The 17,418-nt window shown below is 37.2% G+C and overlaps 1 protein-coding gene across 3 annotated transcripts in view; it reads right to left on the bottom strand.

Moving 5' to 3' along the window:
- ARHGAP32 (Rho GTPase activating protein 32) overlaps positions 1 to 17,418 on the bottom strand; it is a 205,304-nt gene that overhangs the window by 131,223 nt on the left and 56,663 nt on the right. Inside the window, exon 1 of one of the 3 annotated variants that reach the window (XM_059882797.1) lies at positions 506 to 2,517. The exons of 1 other annotated variant lie outside the window; for it this stretch is intronic. In XM_059882797.1, the coding sequence (XP_059738780.1) occupies positions 506 to 741 (236 nt within the window). In that variant the 5' untranslated portion in view covers positions 742 to 2,517. Of the gene's footprint in view, positions 1 to 505; positions 2,518 to 17,418 lie in introns of those variants that run through there. One more of the 3 variants, NM_001192087.1, reaches the window with a different exon arrangement.

Below are 17,418 nucleotides of genomic sequence, written 5' to 3' on the forward strand. Positions count from 1 at the left end.
TGGACATAATTAAAATGTTTCATACACATGAATAAGGGAAAAAAAGCAACCACACACACACACACACACACACACACACACACACACAGGAACATATTCCAAGAAAAAAGAGAAAGAAAAATCTCTTAGATTCAGAACTAAGTCACTTCTGTTAGGTACAAATCAGATACAGGAACGGGTAATAGTTCATTATGAGTCTCCACCTGAAATTCCTGAAATGCTACTACAAAACCTGTCTAACACCTTCTCTTCCTGGTGTTCTAACAAGTCATTTAAAATGCCTTTTACAAGCTCAGGGCAAGTTGTGGAATGAAGAATGCTATATACACAACTAGAAACCCATCCTCTTCAGCTCCAAATCTTCCCCCCCCAGAGAAAAAGAAATCTTACTGAAAAGAGGTTAAAATAAAGAGGATGGGAGGGTTGGGGAGCACAGATGAGGGAGGTGGAGAGAGGGACAAAGGTGAGACAGACAGAAAGAACGGACTGTGAATTCCGTATTTACCTGAAATGCTCTTCCCCTTCTCCCTCTTCACTGCCAGTCACCTGGGTTATAACTTCCGAATCCAACCAGAACACGCTGTCATCTCCCGATGTGCTACTCTCACTTTCGGTCTCCATCGTGTATTTTGGAAGTTTAAACCTCAAGGCATGGGCAAAAGCACAGCAGTGTCCAGGTTGTTCAGCGATACTGATGTACACACAGGTATGCGGCTGGGGCGCCAGTAATAACGTGATCATTCGGGGCCACAGGCTGTTACGTGCAAGGTTAATTACAGCTGAGGCAAAGACAGGAAGTCCCACGAAGCACCCTCAATGTGTCAGACTGCTACACCTGGGACTCCAGACCCCTCCCACTGCTTTAGGCTGCGTGACCTACATAACCAAACACACAACCCAAATGAAGGTGAGTTTCCCCAATTCCTATTCATTTAATAATTCTCTCTTCTCAAGCTTTCTAGCTATTAAGTTGACTTTTCTTACCTATATCCTTTTTCTACCTCAGACATTATTGTTTTTAAATTTTTATTAGATATAGTAGACCTGAAAAGGACTGTGAACCAATCCAACATAATTAAAATTTATACAATTTCACACAACAGTAGGATACAAATTCTGTTCACGTTCCCCTTAAGTTGAAGTACAGGGATTTACAATGTCATGTTAGTTTCAGGTGTATGCACAGTGATTCAGTTATACGTATGTGTGTGAGTGTGTGTGTCTGTGTATTCTTTTTCAAACTCTTTTCCCTTACAGGCTATTACAAAATTATTGAGAACAGTTCCCTGTGCTATACACTAGGTGTTTGTTGGTTATCTATTTTATATAGTAGGGTGTATATGTTAATCTCAACCTCCTAATTTATCCCTCCCCCTGTTTTTCTCCTTTGGTAACTATAAATTTGTTTTCTAAGTCTGTGAGTCTACTTCAATTTTGTAAATAAGCCCATTTGTATTTCTTTTTTTAGATATAAGCAGTATCATACGACATTTGTCTCTAACTTCCTTCACTCAGTATGATCATCTCTAGCTCCATCCATGTTGCTGCAAATGGCATGACTGCTTTTAACTTAAGCTGAGTAATATTCCATTATATACGGGCACCACATCTTCTTTATCCATTCATCAGTCAATGGACATGATTGCTTCCATGTCTTGGCTACTGTAAATAGTGCTATGAACACTGGGGTGCATGTATCTTTTTTAATTACAGTTTTCTCCAGATATATGCCCAGGAGTGGCACTACAGGATCATATGGAAACTCTACTTGTAGTCTTTTAAGGAACTTCCATACTGTTCTCCATAATAGCTGTACCAATTTACAATCCCACCAACCAGGAAGAGGATTCTTTTCTCTCCACACCCTTTCCAGCATTTATTATTTGTAGACTTTTTGATGATGGCCATTCTGACCAGAGTAAAGTGATACCTACCTCATTATACTTTTGATTTGCATTTCTCTAATAATTAATTAGTGATGTCAGGCATTTTTTCACAAGCCTGTTGGCCATCTACACGTCTTCTTTGCAGAAATGTCTAGTTAGGTCTTCTGCCCATTTTTTGATTGGGTTGTTTTTTTTTTAAATATTGAGTTGTATGAGCTACTTGTGTATTTTATAAATTAATCCTTTGTCAGTTGTATCATTTGCAAATATTTCCTCCCATTCTGTAGGTTGTCTTTTCATTTTGTTTACGATTTCCTCCACAAGAGGAGAAAACAAGAATATCAGAGACGTACAGTTTCCCTCCATAAAGGAGATAAAAACATACAATGGAGAAAAGACAGCCTCTTCAATAGGTAGTGCTGGTAAAACATTCTCTAACACAGTATACAAAAATAAGCTCAAAATGGATTAAGGACCTAAATGTAAGACTGGACACTATAAAACCTTTTAATAAAACACTCTCTGATATCTTTTAAAATTCACCTCCTAGAGTAATGGAAACAAAACAAACAAAAAAACAAATGTGACCTAATTAAACTTCTAAATTTAATTTAGATTCTAAACTAAATTAATTTAATGTATTTAATAAATTAATTAATAATTATTATTAATAAATTAATTTAATTCTGAATTAAAGTTCTATCTTAAGTTCTACTTAAGAAAGGTAAACATAAAATTAGAAAGGGCTCTGGACCCAGCACAATGAGAGGCACAGTTACAGATCTCAGAGTTAAGGAGGATCACAATATATAGAGAAGATAAGCAAGGTCTAGGGACTTGCCCATCTTCATGCCTTCTAATATTACACCCATCTTTCCTTCCCCTCAATAATAACTGCCATATACACCTTTGCTCAGGTATCCAAAGTGGGACAGAACAGCCAGGCCTATCCATGGCTTTTTAAAGGAAAAAAAAGAAAGCAAGTATCATAAATTAAAAGATGCTGACCATTACAGAAATAGAAGCATGCAACATTCTTACACATAACTTAAAATGCAGACACATAGAGAAGCAGTAAAATGACTCGCTGGGACATGAGTGAAACCAGCAACAGCACAACCACTACTTAAAAACAGCCATCTGGTACCAACCACCCAGGTGTGGGTGTCTGCCTTTTACCTACAAGCCTGGTTTTGCACTAAATCTGACCAGATAAAACTTTAAAAGGCATCTACGGGGATACCCTTGAACTTTCATATTTGAAAATACAGGAAATGAACCATCCAGCTGACTTTGTTTATAATGTACCTTTCTTTCCACAAAATTACAATTTATATATGTGTTACTATTTTAATTTTGTTGCTCCAAAAACTATATAGTTTTAATCTACTGACCATGTTGGTCATTCAAAAGAGACAGTGAGGAGACGGAATTAAATTTAACCCCTTCCTCATTTCATCCACTGAAATAAATTTCCAATGGATCAAAGATTTAAATGTAAAGATAAAACCATAAAAGAAAATCATGGGAAATCCTTTGATTACTTCACTGTGAGGAAGTCCTTTCTAAATATAACTTTAAGAAGCCTTGAAACCACAGAAGACTGATACATTTTACTACATACAAATTTAAAAATCTTCCCTAACCAAAAAAAAAGTCTTTAATTATGAATAAAGTCAAATGTAATTAAGTAAAAATATGTGGAACATATCACAATGGGTTAATTTCTTTTATATATATATATATATATATATATATATATATATATATATATAAGGTGGCTATAAATCTTTAAAATCCAACAACCCAAAAGATAAACAGGCAAAAAGCATAAACAGAATAATAACAGAAAGACATGAAAGAATTATAAAAACATAATAAAACTTATTTACTTCACTCAATAAAAATGAAAAAAAAAACACAATAAGATGCTTTTTTAATCTATCAGGCAAAGATTTTTTAAAGTTTTAACAAGCTGTTTGGAAGAAGTTGTGGGAAAATGAATATACACTGTTGGTGGGAATATATACTGGTATAACCTCTGTGCAGGGCAATTTGGCAAAATATCATGTGGTTTCATAGATCCTATTTATCTTTCCCTCTAATCATTTATTTTACTCTTTCACTCTCATGGTTCATTTACCTCCCTTCCTCAAGCGCTTTCAAACATGAAAAAGTATACTGTAAGCGGCATTTGCACACAGAATATCGTGGGCAGTCTGGCTAATGTGACAGCATCAGGAAGTCTCCTCTTCCAGTCCTGCTGTTACATCAGATTCCCACCTCTCCACCCAGCATCCCCGCTGCAGGAAGAGCCTCCTCTCCTCCCAAGCTGACTTAAGCACCAAGCAGTGGTTCAAGACTTGTTTTCACAGTTCTGACTGTGCTATCAGAAGCTTTAAAAAAAAAAAAAATGTGCTTAAATTCAGAATCAACATGTGGTTGTTCTTCTTTGTTCTCTTCTCTGATAGCTTAGAAGTATCTAGCAAAAATCCAAGATAGAGGCAGGAAAGAAACCAAGCAGAGTGGGACCCGTGGCCACCAGAGGTTGAGAGGGCCATTCTTACAGACCATAGCGGAGATTTAACCCTTTTTCCTGATTGGTTTAAAAATCTGACCAGACTCCACTCCCATCGCAAGCTTTTCAGCGCACAAGTCCCTGACCTAAATCCCCAAAGTCGCTATCAGTACTTTAAGAACCAGCTGATTCTTCATCTTCTACCGACCAATAGGCAAAGAAGTTGCGGGAAAGAGAAGCTCCCAATTCCTGCAGGAAGGGGAAAACCATTCTTCGCAACAGTTTAAGAATCCCAAAGTAGAATGCATTTTTTTTCCAAGAGAAAAACAACTTAAAGATACAAATCCATTAAAATGTAGAATGAATACATAGAAGAATGATTGATAACAGATGACATTTGAACATTTTATATGGTACTTTTTACATTATAGGAAAATCTTCAGTCACTGAAAATATCTTAGGATTCTTGTTCCATTTTTCTAATACAATTCTTTGATACACATGTATACACTACAGTCAGACACACACTTCACATTTAGATTACATAATTTTCTGAAGAGCCATGTGGTGTATCTATTGTAGAGTCATAGCTGTGAAGCATTCTGTAGACAAGCTTTGTCTAATTGGCTAGAAAATGGAACATTTCATGTTAGAGAAGATTTTGCTTAGGAGAAACATGTATTTGGAGAGAGCACTAACACTGAACTGTTCAAAAGAACTAAATGAAATTTCCAAAAAAAAAAATGGCTACCTGAATATGTCATCACAAAAATATATTCATGAAAAAAAAAGAGTTTCATTTCAAAAAGCTGATTATAAAACCTAGGGGGAAAAAACAGTTTTCAATAGAACTGGAAGTATCAATATTTTGAAGTTAGACAGAGACTCAAACTCAACCATGCTGTTTACAAATCGTGTGGTTTGGGGCAAGTAACTTAAATTGAGTCTCAGTTTGGTGATCTCTAAAAGAGTAATAACAACCCTGTAAGGTTAATGTATGTATTAGAAATAATGCATGTCATATAATTATCATATTGCGCGGTATAGATAAGACCCGGCCCAGAAATGACAGCCATCATTTTCATCATCGTCACTGAAGCCATAAAATGTTTTTGTCACTGTGATTATACAAACACTGAAGAGTAAGATATCTCAATCTGCAAACGTTTGGTTTAACTCTGTAATTTTTACCATTATTTAAAAGAGAGTAGTAATTTAATAAGTAAAAGGAAACCAAACTCAACTAAATTAAGAGGTTTTTTCTAATTACCTGAATCCCTTTTCTGAATGTGAAGAATGCAAAATAAAAAATCAGAACTAAAAGCTCATATTATTCCCTTATGCATTACAAAGTAAGTGCATATAAAATTAGATCTTAAGTCAATTCAGCATGATACTTTCAATCTTCTTAATAAGTGATATTAGGTGGAAATTTCACAAGTATATGAATAAGTTCTCTCAAAACTCAAGTGCAATGGTCTATCGTTTTAAATTAAGTTCTACATCTTTATCCAAATAAGCAAAGATTAAAGGCATACTTTCTGGTATTCAAGTTTTAAATATATACATATATAAAATGTTCATTATAAATGTAGAAAATTACTTTCAATAAATATAATCTCAGGCTACACTTTCACTGAATCACTACCTACCATCAATTATTACACATTCTAGAATCATCTCATATAAATAATATTGGTTGAAGAAAAATACTTCAACGCGACAGGCTACTTTACTGGACTCCTCCAATGCAATTTTTAACCACTGTATTTGTTTGTAATCAGTAACTACAAAAAAAATTTTTAAATATGATTCCATTATAAGAAAAATCATATTTTCAATACACACACATATAGAAAAAAAGCTTGGCAATCTACACAACAAAAGACTGTGGGCAATTCTAACTTTCATCTTTAAATTTATCCACAATTTTCAGTTTTTAGTTTTAAATAAGTTAACTTCAGGAATTAAAAGATCTACTCTAGTTTCTTCTCTTGAATAGTTGAAGGCTAAGTTTCCATCTCAACATACCATATATATCAATGAATATAATGAAAAGATATAATGATAAAAATGACATTTGATGCTGTCTCAAGCAGTATTTGCAAAATAATAAAGCTGTCTTTAAGTGTCAATTCACAATCTTCAAGTTATATCACTATGCCTTTGCTGTGATAAGGAAAAACTGAACTAACTTGATGTTAGCTGAAACTCCAATACTTTGGCCACCTGATGTGAAGAGCTGACTCATTTGAAAAGACCCTGATGATGCTAAAGCTGAAACTCCAGTACTTTGGCCACCTCATGCGAAGAGTTGACTCATTGGAAAAGACTCTGATGCTGGGAGGGATTGGGGGCAGGAGGAAAAGGGGACGACAGAGGATGAGATGGCTGGATGGCATCACCGACTCGATGGACATGCGTTTGAGAGAACTCCGGGAGTTCGTAATGGACAGGGAGGCCTGACGTGCTGCAGTCCATGGGGTCGCAAAGAGTTGGACACGACTGAGCAACTGAACTGAACTGAACTGATGTTTACTTGGTGAAATGATACACAATTCATTAAGCTACCATTTCACTATTACAAGTAGCACTGAAGTGAAACACACAAAGCAACTGAAAACAGTACTGATTTTGAGTCTATGGTTTCCATTTTAGAAATAATGTTGGATTTTTTTTTAATTTAATGAAGACCAGATAACTCAAATTCCTTCGGTGCCACTTATTACCTGTATGAATATGGACAATTTACTTCAGATCTCTGAAGCTCAATTTCCTCATCTGAACAGAATAAACATGCCCAATCATACTGCAATCAAAGTGATTAGATGAAACAGTATATAAAAGTACCCATGGAACACAACATTTGTAAATAAAAGATGCTTTTAAAATGTTTTATGAATCGAGGTTTAGGATCTAGAAGAAAATCCTAAACTCCTTAGAAGAGGAAACGAAATTTTCATAAGGGCTTGTTTAAAATTACTAAAATATCATTATCTCACTTGAAGAAATATCACAAATACCCAATCAGTGCACAAACCCGTTTTTTTTAAACACGGTTTGTTTGAATCAGGAAGTTCACACATGATATTTTAGCTAATACTTTAGTTAATAATCTTGAGATTTAAGGATTTCCTCTCCTCCTTTGTGTTACATATCTGTTGAAGAAATCAGGTCCTGTATGATCTCTAGCATTCCAGGCCTTGCTGATTCTATCTCTCCCAGTAGTGTTGTTCTACCAGTTTTTTGAGCTTTTATTTCCTTTACAGGCATTAATTCCTAAAGGCTATATTGACTGCTTTAGTCTCATGTTTTCTGCCTTATCTACCAGCCTTCTAAAATAAACAGTAATCAAATAAACAGCAAAGTTGTAAAATGATAGAAAATGCTAAGACAAGAGTAAGCTAAGTGCCACAGATAATATATTCTTGCATGACTTCACCAGGCATAGTAGAGTAGCTCTCCAAGGTACAGCATATTAAAAGGCTTCAAGTGTTGTTTAACTTCTAACCTAGAAGGGCTCTTGCAATCTCTGCTATCAACTATGACATTCCACGTCCCTCCTACACAACCTGCCTAGGACAATGGCAATTACCTGCACACATCTGAACAGTCTATGACTAATACCAAGATGTCTGCCACCAATTAGTTCCTACTATTTTAGAAGGCAGCATAAAAGCTGTGTGAACTATAAAATATTCTTAGAAGGACAGAAACATTAAAATCACTCCTATCTGAGCATGAAAAAGGAACAACTGATATTCTGGAATAAATTACCAATTACGTGAAAAGAGATGAAATGCAGGACTATCACATTCTAGTATATTAAGCCTAGTTCACCAGCTCTTAAACAATTGATATTAATTGGTTAGCAGAAATCAAGAGATCAAAGAAATACGTATAAGGCTGCAAAGCTGAAAAAATATGGACTCATGATAATACAGAGGAATAAACATTAATAAACCTTCATGAGCTTGGAAATCCAACATGTTAGTATCAAGTAACATAGATCTGCCAAGGAGAACTAGACAATCTCCTCTCTACCCCCTTCCCCCACAAGAAAACACTGTTAACTATTTGGCCAGTGTTTCAGAATCTCCAAGTCAAAGAACTATTACAACAGTGAAAGATTCTACAAATAGCAAGCATATCCACAAACTCACAAGGCATCCTAAGTGAACAAATGGAAAAGACAATTCAGGATGCACTGATTTTTCTGCCAGCATCCAATAACACGCCAGTGATTATCACCCATTCTGTCATGTTCAACTACAAAATACAAAGAAGATACCATACCAGCAAAACAAAAACATAACCTTAGATCACTAAAGTGAGTTACTATTTTCACAGCACTCTGACATATTTCAAAGTGAATGACACTTTAGTAAAAGAAACTAAACTAAGCGAAGGGTAGGAATTTTACATTTGAAGTAACAAGATTTTAGAAAACTATAAACGTCTAAGAAAAAGCACTGAGAACTGAATTCATTATCATCTCAGTAACTGCGTAGCCTAACATTAAATAGCTTAATAATACAAACAGGTGCAACGCCGGGAATAAATAAACGAGACACGATGGTCATCCACAGCATTGTTTTCCAAGGAAAAACTGAGGCTATTTCTGCAAGAGCAGCTTCAAAACAGAGATCCTCAGTCCTTTTCTCTGCCCCAAAACAGTTCATGGATCTGCACACACTCATTAGGAACAATGACTCATAACCTACTTAGAGATCTGTTTTGATGAACAACCATCCGAAAAGCAAATTATCTTTGAGAGTGTCAAGCTTGTTGAGCATTCAAACCTTAAGGTGAAAATTATTTTAATTAGAACTTAATTTACTTGAAATCAGCAGTGCAAAAAAAAAAAAAATTTGGAAGAGGGATGGGGCGGGAGGAAGAGCTGGATGAAACGAAGTCTCTGATCAGCTAGGGCAATATGAGGGCAAAAAGGAGGAGGGCAAAAAGTAAATGTCTTAACTTCTTAAAGATTAACCTGAAATAGATGAAAATAATCAACCAGAAAAACTGGGGATATCAGTCAGGGTACTAAGACTCTTCCTCGAAATATTCAGCAAATGATGCCAAAGTGACAGAAGGCTCAACTGCGTAGACACAGGCTGTAAACTGATACGGGGGTAATTCTTATGCTGCTGTTGACGTTTTATCTTAGGCTATCTTCTCAAAATTAAGAACATTCATTCACCTGAATGAGTATCTGCTGCAAATGTCTATAACATGATAGTAAAGAAAAATTTGGCCAGTGGCTACTTACAGCTTAAAAGAGTGAAGGGCCAAAGAAACATTTGTGACAGGAACTGAAAATAAATACTAGCAACTTACACAAACTTCAGAGATCCCAGTACTTTTGAAGTTAGAAGTAATCTGAAGGTCTACTCTGAAGTTACCTAGGAAACTTAACTTCAGAAATGCATGTTTCCTTCTTCTACCTTACAACTGGATGGTAAATTTTCACATAGCATCTCATACTAATTCTAGTCACATGCTGTGATCAAAACATTGTCTCTGAATTACACATGAGGAAACTGAGGCTTTCCCCAAAGTCACACAATTTGTAAGTGGTACTAACCTCTTAGGTTCATTGTGAAGGAAAATTTCAAATTACTTCCCAGTCCAAGCATTCTTCTTTCTGCTTTCCCATAGCACTTACAGAAACACTTTCAAAATACTTTTAAAAATACAAAAGAAACAGGCGTAAAGAGGGAGAATGATCTAACTAAGGAACACGAGGGTGGAAGGAGCCTGAACTCTTGCCCCAAAACGGGCACCAAGTATTATCTTCCTGCTCCAACAGGTTTCTGCAACATGAATTAGTTCACATGAGGCTGGTAAGTCGGGCAATGTGTCACTATGACTCAGACTGTACGTAACAATTTTTCCCACGTATCATGTCTTCAGCCAGGCATGTCCAGTTTAACACCAAGTTTACTACCCGGGGGAGTGTGGTGGCAAAATTCGGGGGTCGGCACACTGTACGTGATGCCGACTCTGGCCACTGTGCTGCTGGGTCAATTTGGCCGCAGCCGGTGTCCCGGGCTTTTTGCATGGTGCTTCCTCCATTTGATGCACATCTCCTCTGTGTCTGTGATTCCGCACTCTCAGCCCCTCATTCTGCTACTCGCTCTATCAGGCATCCATTACTCTTCTTTAAAGGTAAAATCCTAAATTTACTGTATTACTTCTTCACTAACTCACGATTTGACATATCTTTTAAACTGTCCTCTGTTATTAGAATCGTTATTGCTTTTATTAGTGCTCTGGGTAGAAAGCTGTAGAGATTTTGAATGATTTGTGCAATCCTATTTTTTACCTTTTATTTTCAGTACAAGGTTTGTAAAAATCACAAGGTTTTTTCAAAAATGCATATATCACATTACTGCAAAAACAACTGAATAAAAAGTAATGTTTTAAAACCAGTATCAATATTTACTACATACTCCATTTCAGCCCTTCTGAGTTTTACTATGAAAAAAAGATGCTACCATCAGAACTACTGGACACCCAACACAACAGAACAGCTCTTCATTCCCTACACATCTCAAGGCCCTTCTCAGAAGCCAAAAGCAGGTGCTCCTCAGAGAGTATGTAAGAGAATCACAAGAACATGCACCCCTGGGCATCAGAACCAGATGAGTAGCTTAAAAAAGACAGGTTTTCCCCACCCCCCATATGACCTACTGGATTTCTAGAGACCTGATTCTAGAATCTGCACTTGAAGTTCTTCAGCTGATTCTATTTATCTGACTGCCCAGCTATGTAATGATCAGGTGGTCACATAGGAAAGCAATAAGAACAAAAATTAAGGCCCCAAAATGATTTGCTTTTACTGTCTGACATGATCAATAATACAAGTGAATGAATCAACATTCCTAAATGAAGAGTATAAAAACCATTTTACTCCTGTAACTCAGAATTTATCAATTTAAATATGGAAGAGCTGTTCACAAGATGTAAGTGGTTAATAAGAGGCTTGAAAGAGTGAGACAGTAACATAACTATCAACTACACCCTCTAACTAGTTACCACCTCTCAATGTGGAGAAATGGAAGGAAAAGCGTGGTGTTTGTAATATATGACAAGGAGGAAGTTGTCACTTCTTGGCTCAGAGTTCTGACAACTTGAAAGAAGAAAATGCATCATCTTCTTTGGCCTTTTTTATTTTGGAGTTCTTCGATCTATTTGAGGCAATTGCTTCATGGCAAATAGGTGGGGAAACAATTGAAACAGTGACAGACTTTATTTTGGGGGGCTCAAAAATCACTGCAGATGGTGACTGCAGCCATGAAATTAAAAGACGCCTGCTCCTGGGAAGAAAAGCTATGACCAACCCTGAGAGCAGATTAAAAAGCAGAGACATTACTTTGCCAACAAAGGTCCGTCGAGTCAAAGCTATGATTTTTCCAGTAGTCATGTGTGGATTGAGAGTTGGACTGTAAAGAAAGCTGAGTGCCGAAGAACTGATGCTTTGAACTGTGGTGTTAGAGAAGACTCTTGAGAGTACCTTGGGAGATCAAACCAGTCAATCCTAAAGGAAATCAGTCCTGAATATTCATTGGAAAGACTGATGCTGAAGCTGAAGCTCCAATACTTTGGCCACCTGATGCGAAGAGTTCACTCATTGGAAAAGACCCTGATGCTGGGAAAGACTGAAGGCAGGAGGAGAAGGGGACAACAGAGGATGAGATGGTTGGATAGCATCACCGACTCGATGGACATGAGTTTAAGCAAGCTCTGGGAGTTGGTGATGGACAGGGAAGCCTGGGGTGCTGCAGTCCATGGGGTCTAAAAGAATTAAGACACGACTGAACTGAACTCAAATGATTCTCTTTAAGGCTGCTGCTACTGCTGCTAAATCACTTCAGTCGTGTCTGACTCTGTCTGACCCCATAGACGGCAGCCCACCAGGCTCCCCCGTCCCTGGGATTCTCCAGACAAGAACACTGGAGTGGGTTGCCATTTCCTTCTCCAATGCATGAAAGTGAAAAGTGAAAGTGAAGTCGTTCAGTCGTGTCCGACTTTTAGCGACCCCATGGACTGCAGCCTACCAGGCTCCTCTGTCCATAGGATTTTCTTTAAGGCTATACCAATACTAATCATTATTAACCATGCTGCTTAATAAGCCTCAACAGAATACACACCATTTCTGGTGTGTTAAATAGTATTTCTTATTTAAATGCTTTATAAATCTACCACAGTGGTGGCACCTAACAGCTACTACTAGGCATAAGGCAGTACAACCAGAAACATTTCAGATGGCAATTAGAGCAAAGTATCTTACACCCAATGTTCTAGGAAACTTAAAGGCAGGTTATGTACTTAAGCAACTGTACTTGAATATTTGTGACTCAGGGCTTCCTCTGCGGCTCAGCAGTAAAGGATCTGCCCACCAGTGTAGGAGATTGAGGTTCGATCCCTGGATAGGGAAGATCTCCTGGAGAAGGAAATGGCAACCCACTCCAGTATTCTTGCTTGGGAAATCCCATGGACAGAGGAGACTGGCGGGCTACAGTCCATGGGGTCACCAAAGAGTTGGTCATGACTTAGCAACTGAACAACAACATTTGTGATCAAGGATACTTACAGGAAAGCCACAAAGTTTTAGTTTGGGGGCTAAAATACTGGTCACTTTACATAGAAAGAAACCTTATTTGGACTACCAAACATGATTGATTTGAATCTCAAATTATACTTTAATCTGGCCTTTACTGAGTTGTCCCCAAAATACGTGCGTGTATGTGTATCTTATTTATTCTCCAAACCACACCAAAGGCTTATATTTCATAACAGTACCTTTCAATTAAAATACAGTATAAGGAATCAATGAGTTTTCATTTGTCTAAGCCTCAAATGTTCTGACTCATTTTGGAAGTGCTGCTATTTGAAATTTAAATGATGTAAATTGAGATACAGGGTAATCAAGAGATGTCCCCAAGGCACAGCACGCTGTGAAGCTCAATGAAACTCCCATTTCATTGAAAATGGACAAAATGACTGCTTCAGTTAAACCAGGAAAATACCCCAGGAGGTATTTTTATTTGACACAAAGGATGTGGTTTAAACCTATAGCAGCTAAATTTTAATCTTCCATTTGTCAGAACTACTTGCCAAAGGCAAATGACAGAATGTAATAATGTACTGAAATTTCCTGCAATTGGCAGTAGGGAACAGTAACGGAGAAAAATGATGGATGTGAGAGTCTGAGACATCACAGCACCCAGTAACCCACATTAAGTAAGGTACTGCAGGATATGCCAAAAAGAGTGTGCCTAGCTCAGCTGCATTAAGAATTCTGCATTATGGAAATACAGGTATTAGAGCAAAACTTCTGAAAATGGGACAGGTTTCTTTATCTTGAATTAAACTTTCATGTTTCAGATAACATTTTAATAGTGCAACATTTTTATAAGCTTACATAAGCCATTTAAAAACAGATTTATTTTAAACATTGTAATAACCCGACATGACAAATCTTACATGAAGATGCTATAGAAATGATAAATGAGGCATTAAATGAGGGCAGGACAAGATAAGGAAAGAGACTACATTTTAGTTTTGCAGGAAGAAGGTAGGTAAGTTTTAAATAATTTTTTAAAAATAAAAAGTGTAAAAATCTTGCAGGGAAGAACAATAATTCATATTAATCTTCTCGTGTCCATGACTGTTGCCTGAAAAGCCATTTTTAAAAGAGAACTGTAGCAGTACTCCCCCCAAGAACCTATAACCCTGGTAAAAGCATGAGGAAAAAGTCAGACAAACTCAAACTGAGGACAGTCTACAAAATAACCTCCAGGCACTGAAAATACAAAAGTTTAAGAACTGTCCCAAGCAGGAAGAGCCCAAGGAGAAATGATGACTCAAGGTTTTTGGTATCCTGGAATAGAAAAAGGACATTAAGTAAAAACCAAAATTCAAATAAAATATGAAGCTTAGATAATAACTGTGTGTGTAAATTTTGGTTCATTACATGTGACAAAAGTGCCATTTTAATGTAAGATGTTAACCAAAGGGGAAATTGGATATGAGATAAATAGGAACTCTATACTATATGCAACATTTTGGTAAATCTAGAACTAGTCTAAAAAATCTTTTTTTTCTAAAGATTTATAAAGAAGGAATAGAAAATGCAACTCAAACCAGATTAAACATAAAAGATCATATGGATCATAATGACTGAAAATACCCAAAGAGTGCTCTCACATAAGGTATGGAGGCTTGATTCAAGGGTTCTAACTGCTTCAGGAAGATGTCTCCCCAGACATTGGCTACAGTCAGGTTTCACGTACATTTTGACCATTAACACTTGCTTCGAAAAGGCAAATGTGTTCCAAAGTGACTGATATATTAGGGAACAATTTACACCTAGCATGAATTTTGCATCTGCTTATACAAAATTTCATCTGTCAGAAGCACTAGGTTAGGAGTCACCAAATTCTTTCTGTAAGGGGCCAGATAATAACTATTTTAGCTTTGTGAACCATACGGTCTCTGTCACAACTACACAACTCTGCCTCTATCAGAGGAAAGGGGCCACAGACAACAGTAAATGAATGGGCACGGCCATTTTCCAACACAACTTCACTGAAACAAGCAAGGCCTTAGATTGTCAGCCAGGCACTACATGAATGCAGAAGGCTGCATCCAGCTGAGCCACGCCCTGGGAACACTGGGACCACACACCACTCCCTAGGTCACGAGTGCTGTTACCGCTTCCATCTGAATTCTGACCAGCCTCTTCCCACATCACGTAACGCACAAGCTACAGGCCTAACCCACAGGGGGGCCACAGTCCCCCACCACCTTCTCCTCTGGTAGCCACCAGAGTCCATTTAATTGGGTCATCTTAGATCCCCTCACCCACTTCTAAACAAGTCACTTTGTCCGAAAGAGGGTACACTAGGCTGACTGGCCTGGGCCTGAGTCATGGACTTTATGTTCATTGTTGCAACAGGAAGGTGGAATCCTTCCTGGTCCCTAAGGAACCAAGATTAGGGGAAGAAAGGATTCCCAAAGCAAAATTAAGGGCTACTGCAAAAAGAGAATGAGAGAGAGGAAGAGGAGGAGGAGAAGGAGGAGGAGGAAGAGGGAGACAGAGAAAAGAAAACAAGCATCTACTACAACCTCCAAGTATAACAGCTAGAGAGTGGCACAGTTTCACATGGGATTAATTGATGCTAACTCAACAATATCTATTCAGAACTGGGTTTGATTCCAAGTAAACACATGCATTTTTATTGTAACAGAGCTTCTAAAAAATCTGACTTCAATATATTTCACTGTATATAAAAGCAAACTTGCTTCATTGCTGGGAAAAAACGATAATGAATTTAGTGAAAATAATATGCTTTCATTCCATTCTTTAGAGTAAATTTAAAGGGTTTTCAAGGATACTTTCAACTAGGCCTTCATTTCACCTTGTCCACTGACTTCAGAACTAAGCCATGAATTAAGTGAAGCTCACAGATACTGAAGTAAGCAATCAAAGTTTCTAAAGCTTCTATTCTTAAAGCTCCTAAGAACAATGGAAACTTGCATTAGGTCCAATGAATTCCTCTTATAAACACTATATGGAGAAGGAAATGGCAACCCACTCCAGTGTTCTTGCCTGGAGAATCCCATGGACAGAGGAGCCTGGGAGGCTACAGTTCACGGGGTTGCAAAGAGTCGGACACAACTGAGCAACTGAGCACATCAACACTATATACTGATTTTAAAAGCCACTATGAAAGGATTTTTTAAAATTAGGTAATCCCTCTGCATCCTTGAGGGACTGGTTCCAGGACCTCCCCTCAGATACCAAATTCTGAGGATGCTCAAGTCCCTAGATAAAATGGAGTAGCAACTGCAAATAACAAGTATAACTCATTGGCTTTAAATCATCTCTAGATTACTTATCATACCTAATACAATAAAATGCTATGTAAATAGCTGTAAACACAATGTAAATGCTGTGTAAATTGTTGCAGCAAATCCAACTTTGGCTTTTTGGAACTTGTGGAATTTTTTTTCTTGAATATTTTCCATCTGCATTTGGTTGTATCCATAGGTGCTGAGCCTGAGGACACAGAAGGATAACTACCTCCCTTCACCAGCTCCAATCAAGTCATCTCTTCTTTTTTTATGAAAATTCCTCCCCTGAACTCACCAATTTTTTTTCTTCCACATTGCTGTGACTATGTACTATTTAGCCCCTCTCCTTTGAACAGACTTTCACTCATCTGCTGGGTAAACAATGACTCATTCTTCAAGACTCGACTTGAGCAACTTGTCCTCTCAAAGTCCTCTGATTATCACTGTTTATTCTGGTTAATGATAACGTTTCCAGTGTTGGTCCAATAATCATGATGCAGCTTTGGAAACAGACATACACACATTACACACACACAGACACACACATAGATGTTATCGTTTTAAAGCAAATAGCCATCAATGCCTTTTGTTGTTTTTTAGTTGCGAAGTCATATTCCATTCCTCTTGAGATAGCTTTTCAAAATCTACAGAACTGATGAAATCAGACTTTTCATTTACTTATGTGGTGATTTACAAAAGGAACTGTCTTTGCATTCATGAGGTTAGTAAATAATCACATCTGACCACGGTGTATTATTCTTTAATGAGCTTTGATTCTGCTAATTATTTATTTATGGCAATTTTATACTGATATTCATTTATGAGACTGAGCAAGCTTCCAATGTACAATCTCTGCCAAGTTTTGCCAGCATTATGTAAAACTTTTGCAACCCTGCTTTCTATTCTACCAGTTTACACTGCATTGGTATTATCCATTTCGTAAAAGTATGGTAGATTTCCCCTCCAGTATCACCTAAGTCTGTTAGATTAGTATATGAAAAGGGAGGGTTTCTCTTTAACAAGTTTTTCTATTTCTTCTATGGTAATTACTCTGCTTCCATCTTCTCTCTCTTCTAAGTTAAGCTTGGTTGTTACAACTTTGCTAGAAAAATCAATTCACTCAGTTTCTCATATTTGTTTCATCAGAGC

The sequence above is a fragment of the Bos taurus genome, chromosome 29, assembly GCF_002263795.3.
Source record: "Bos taurus isolate L1 Dominette 01449 registration number 42190680 breed Hereford chromosome 29, ARS-UCD2.0, whole genome shotgun sequence".
Lineage (NCBI taxonomy): Eukaryota > Metazoa > Chordata > Mammalia > Artiodactyla > Bovidae > Bos > Bos taurus.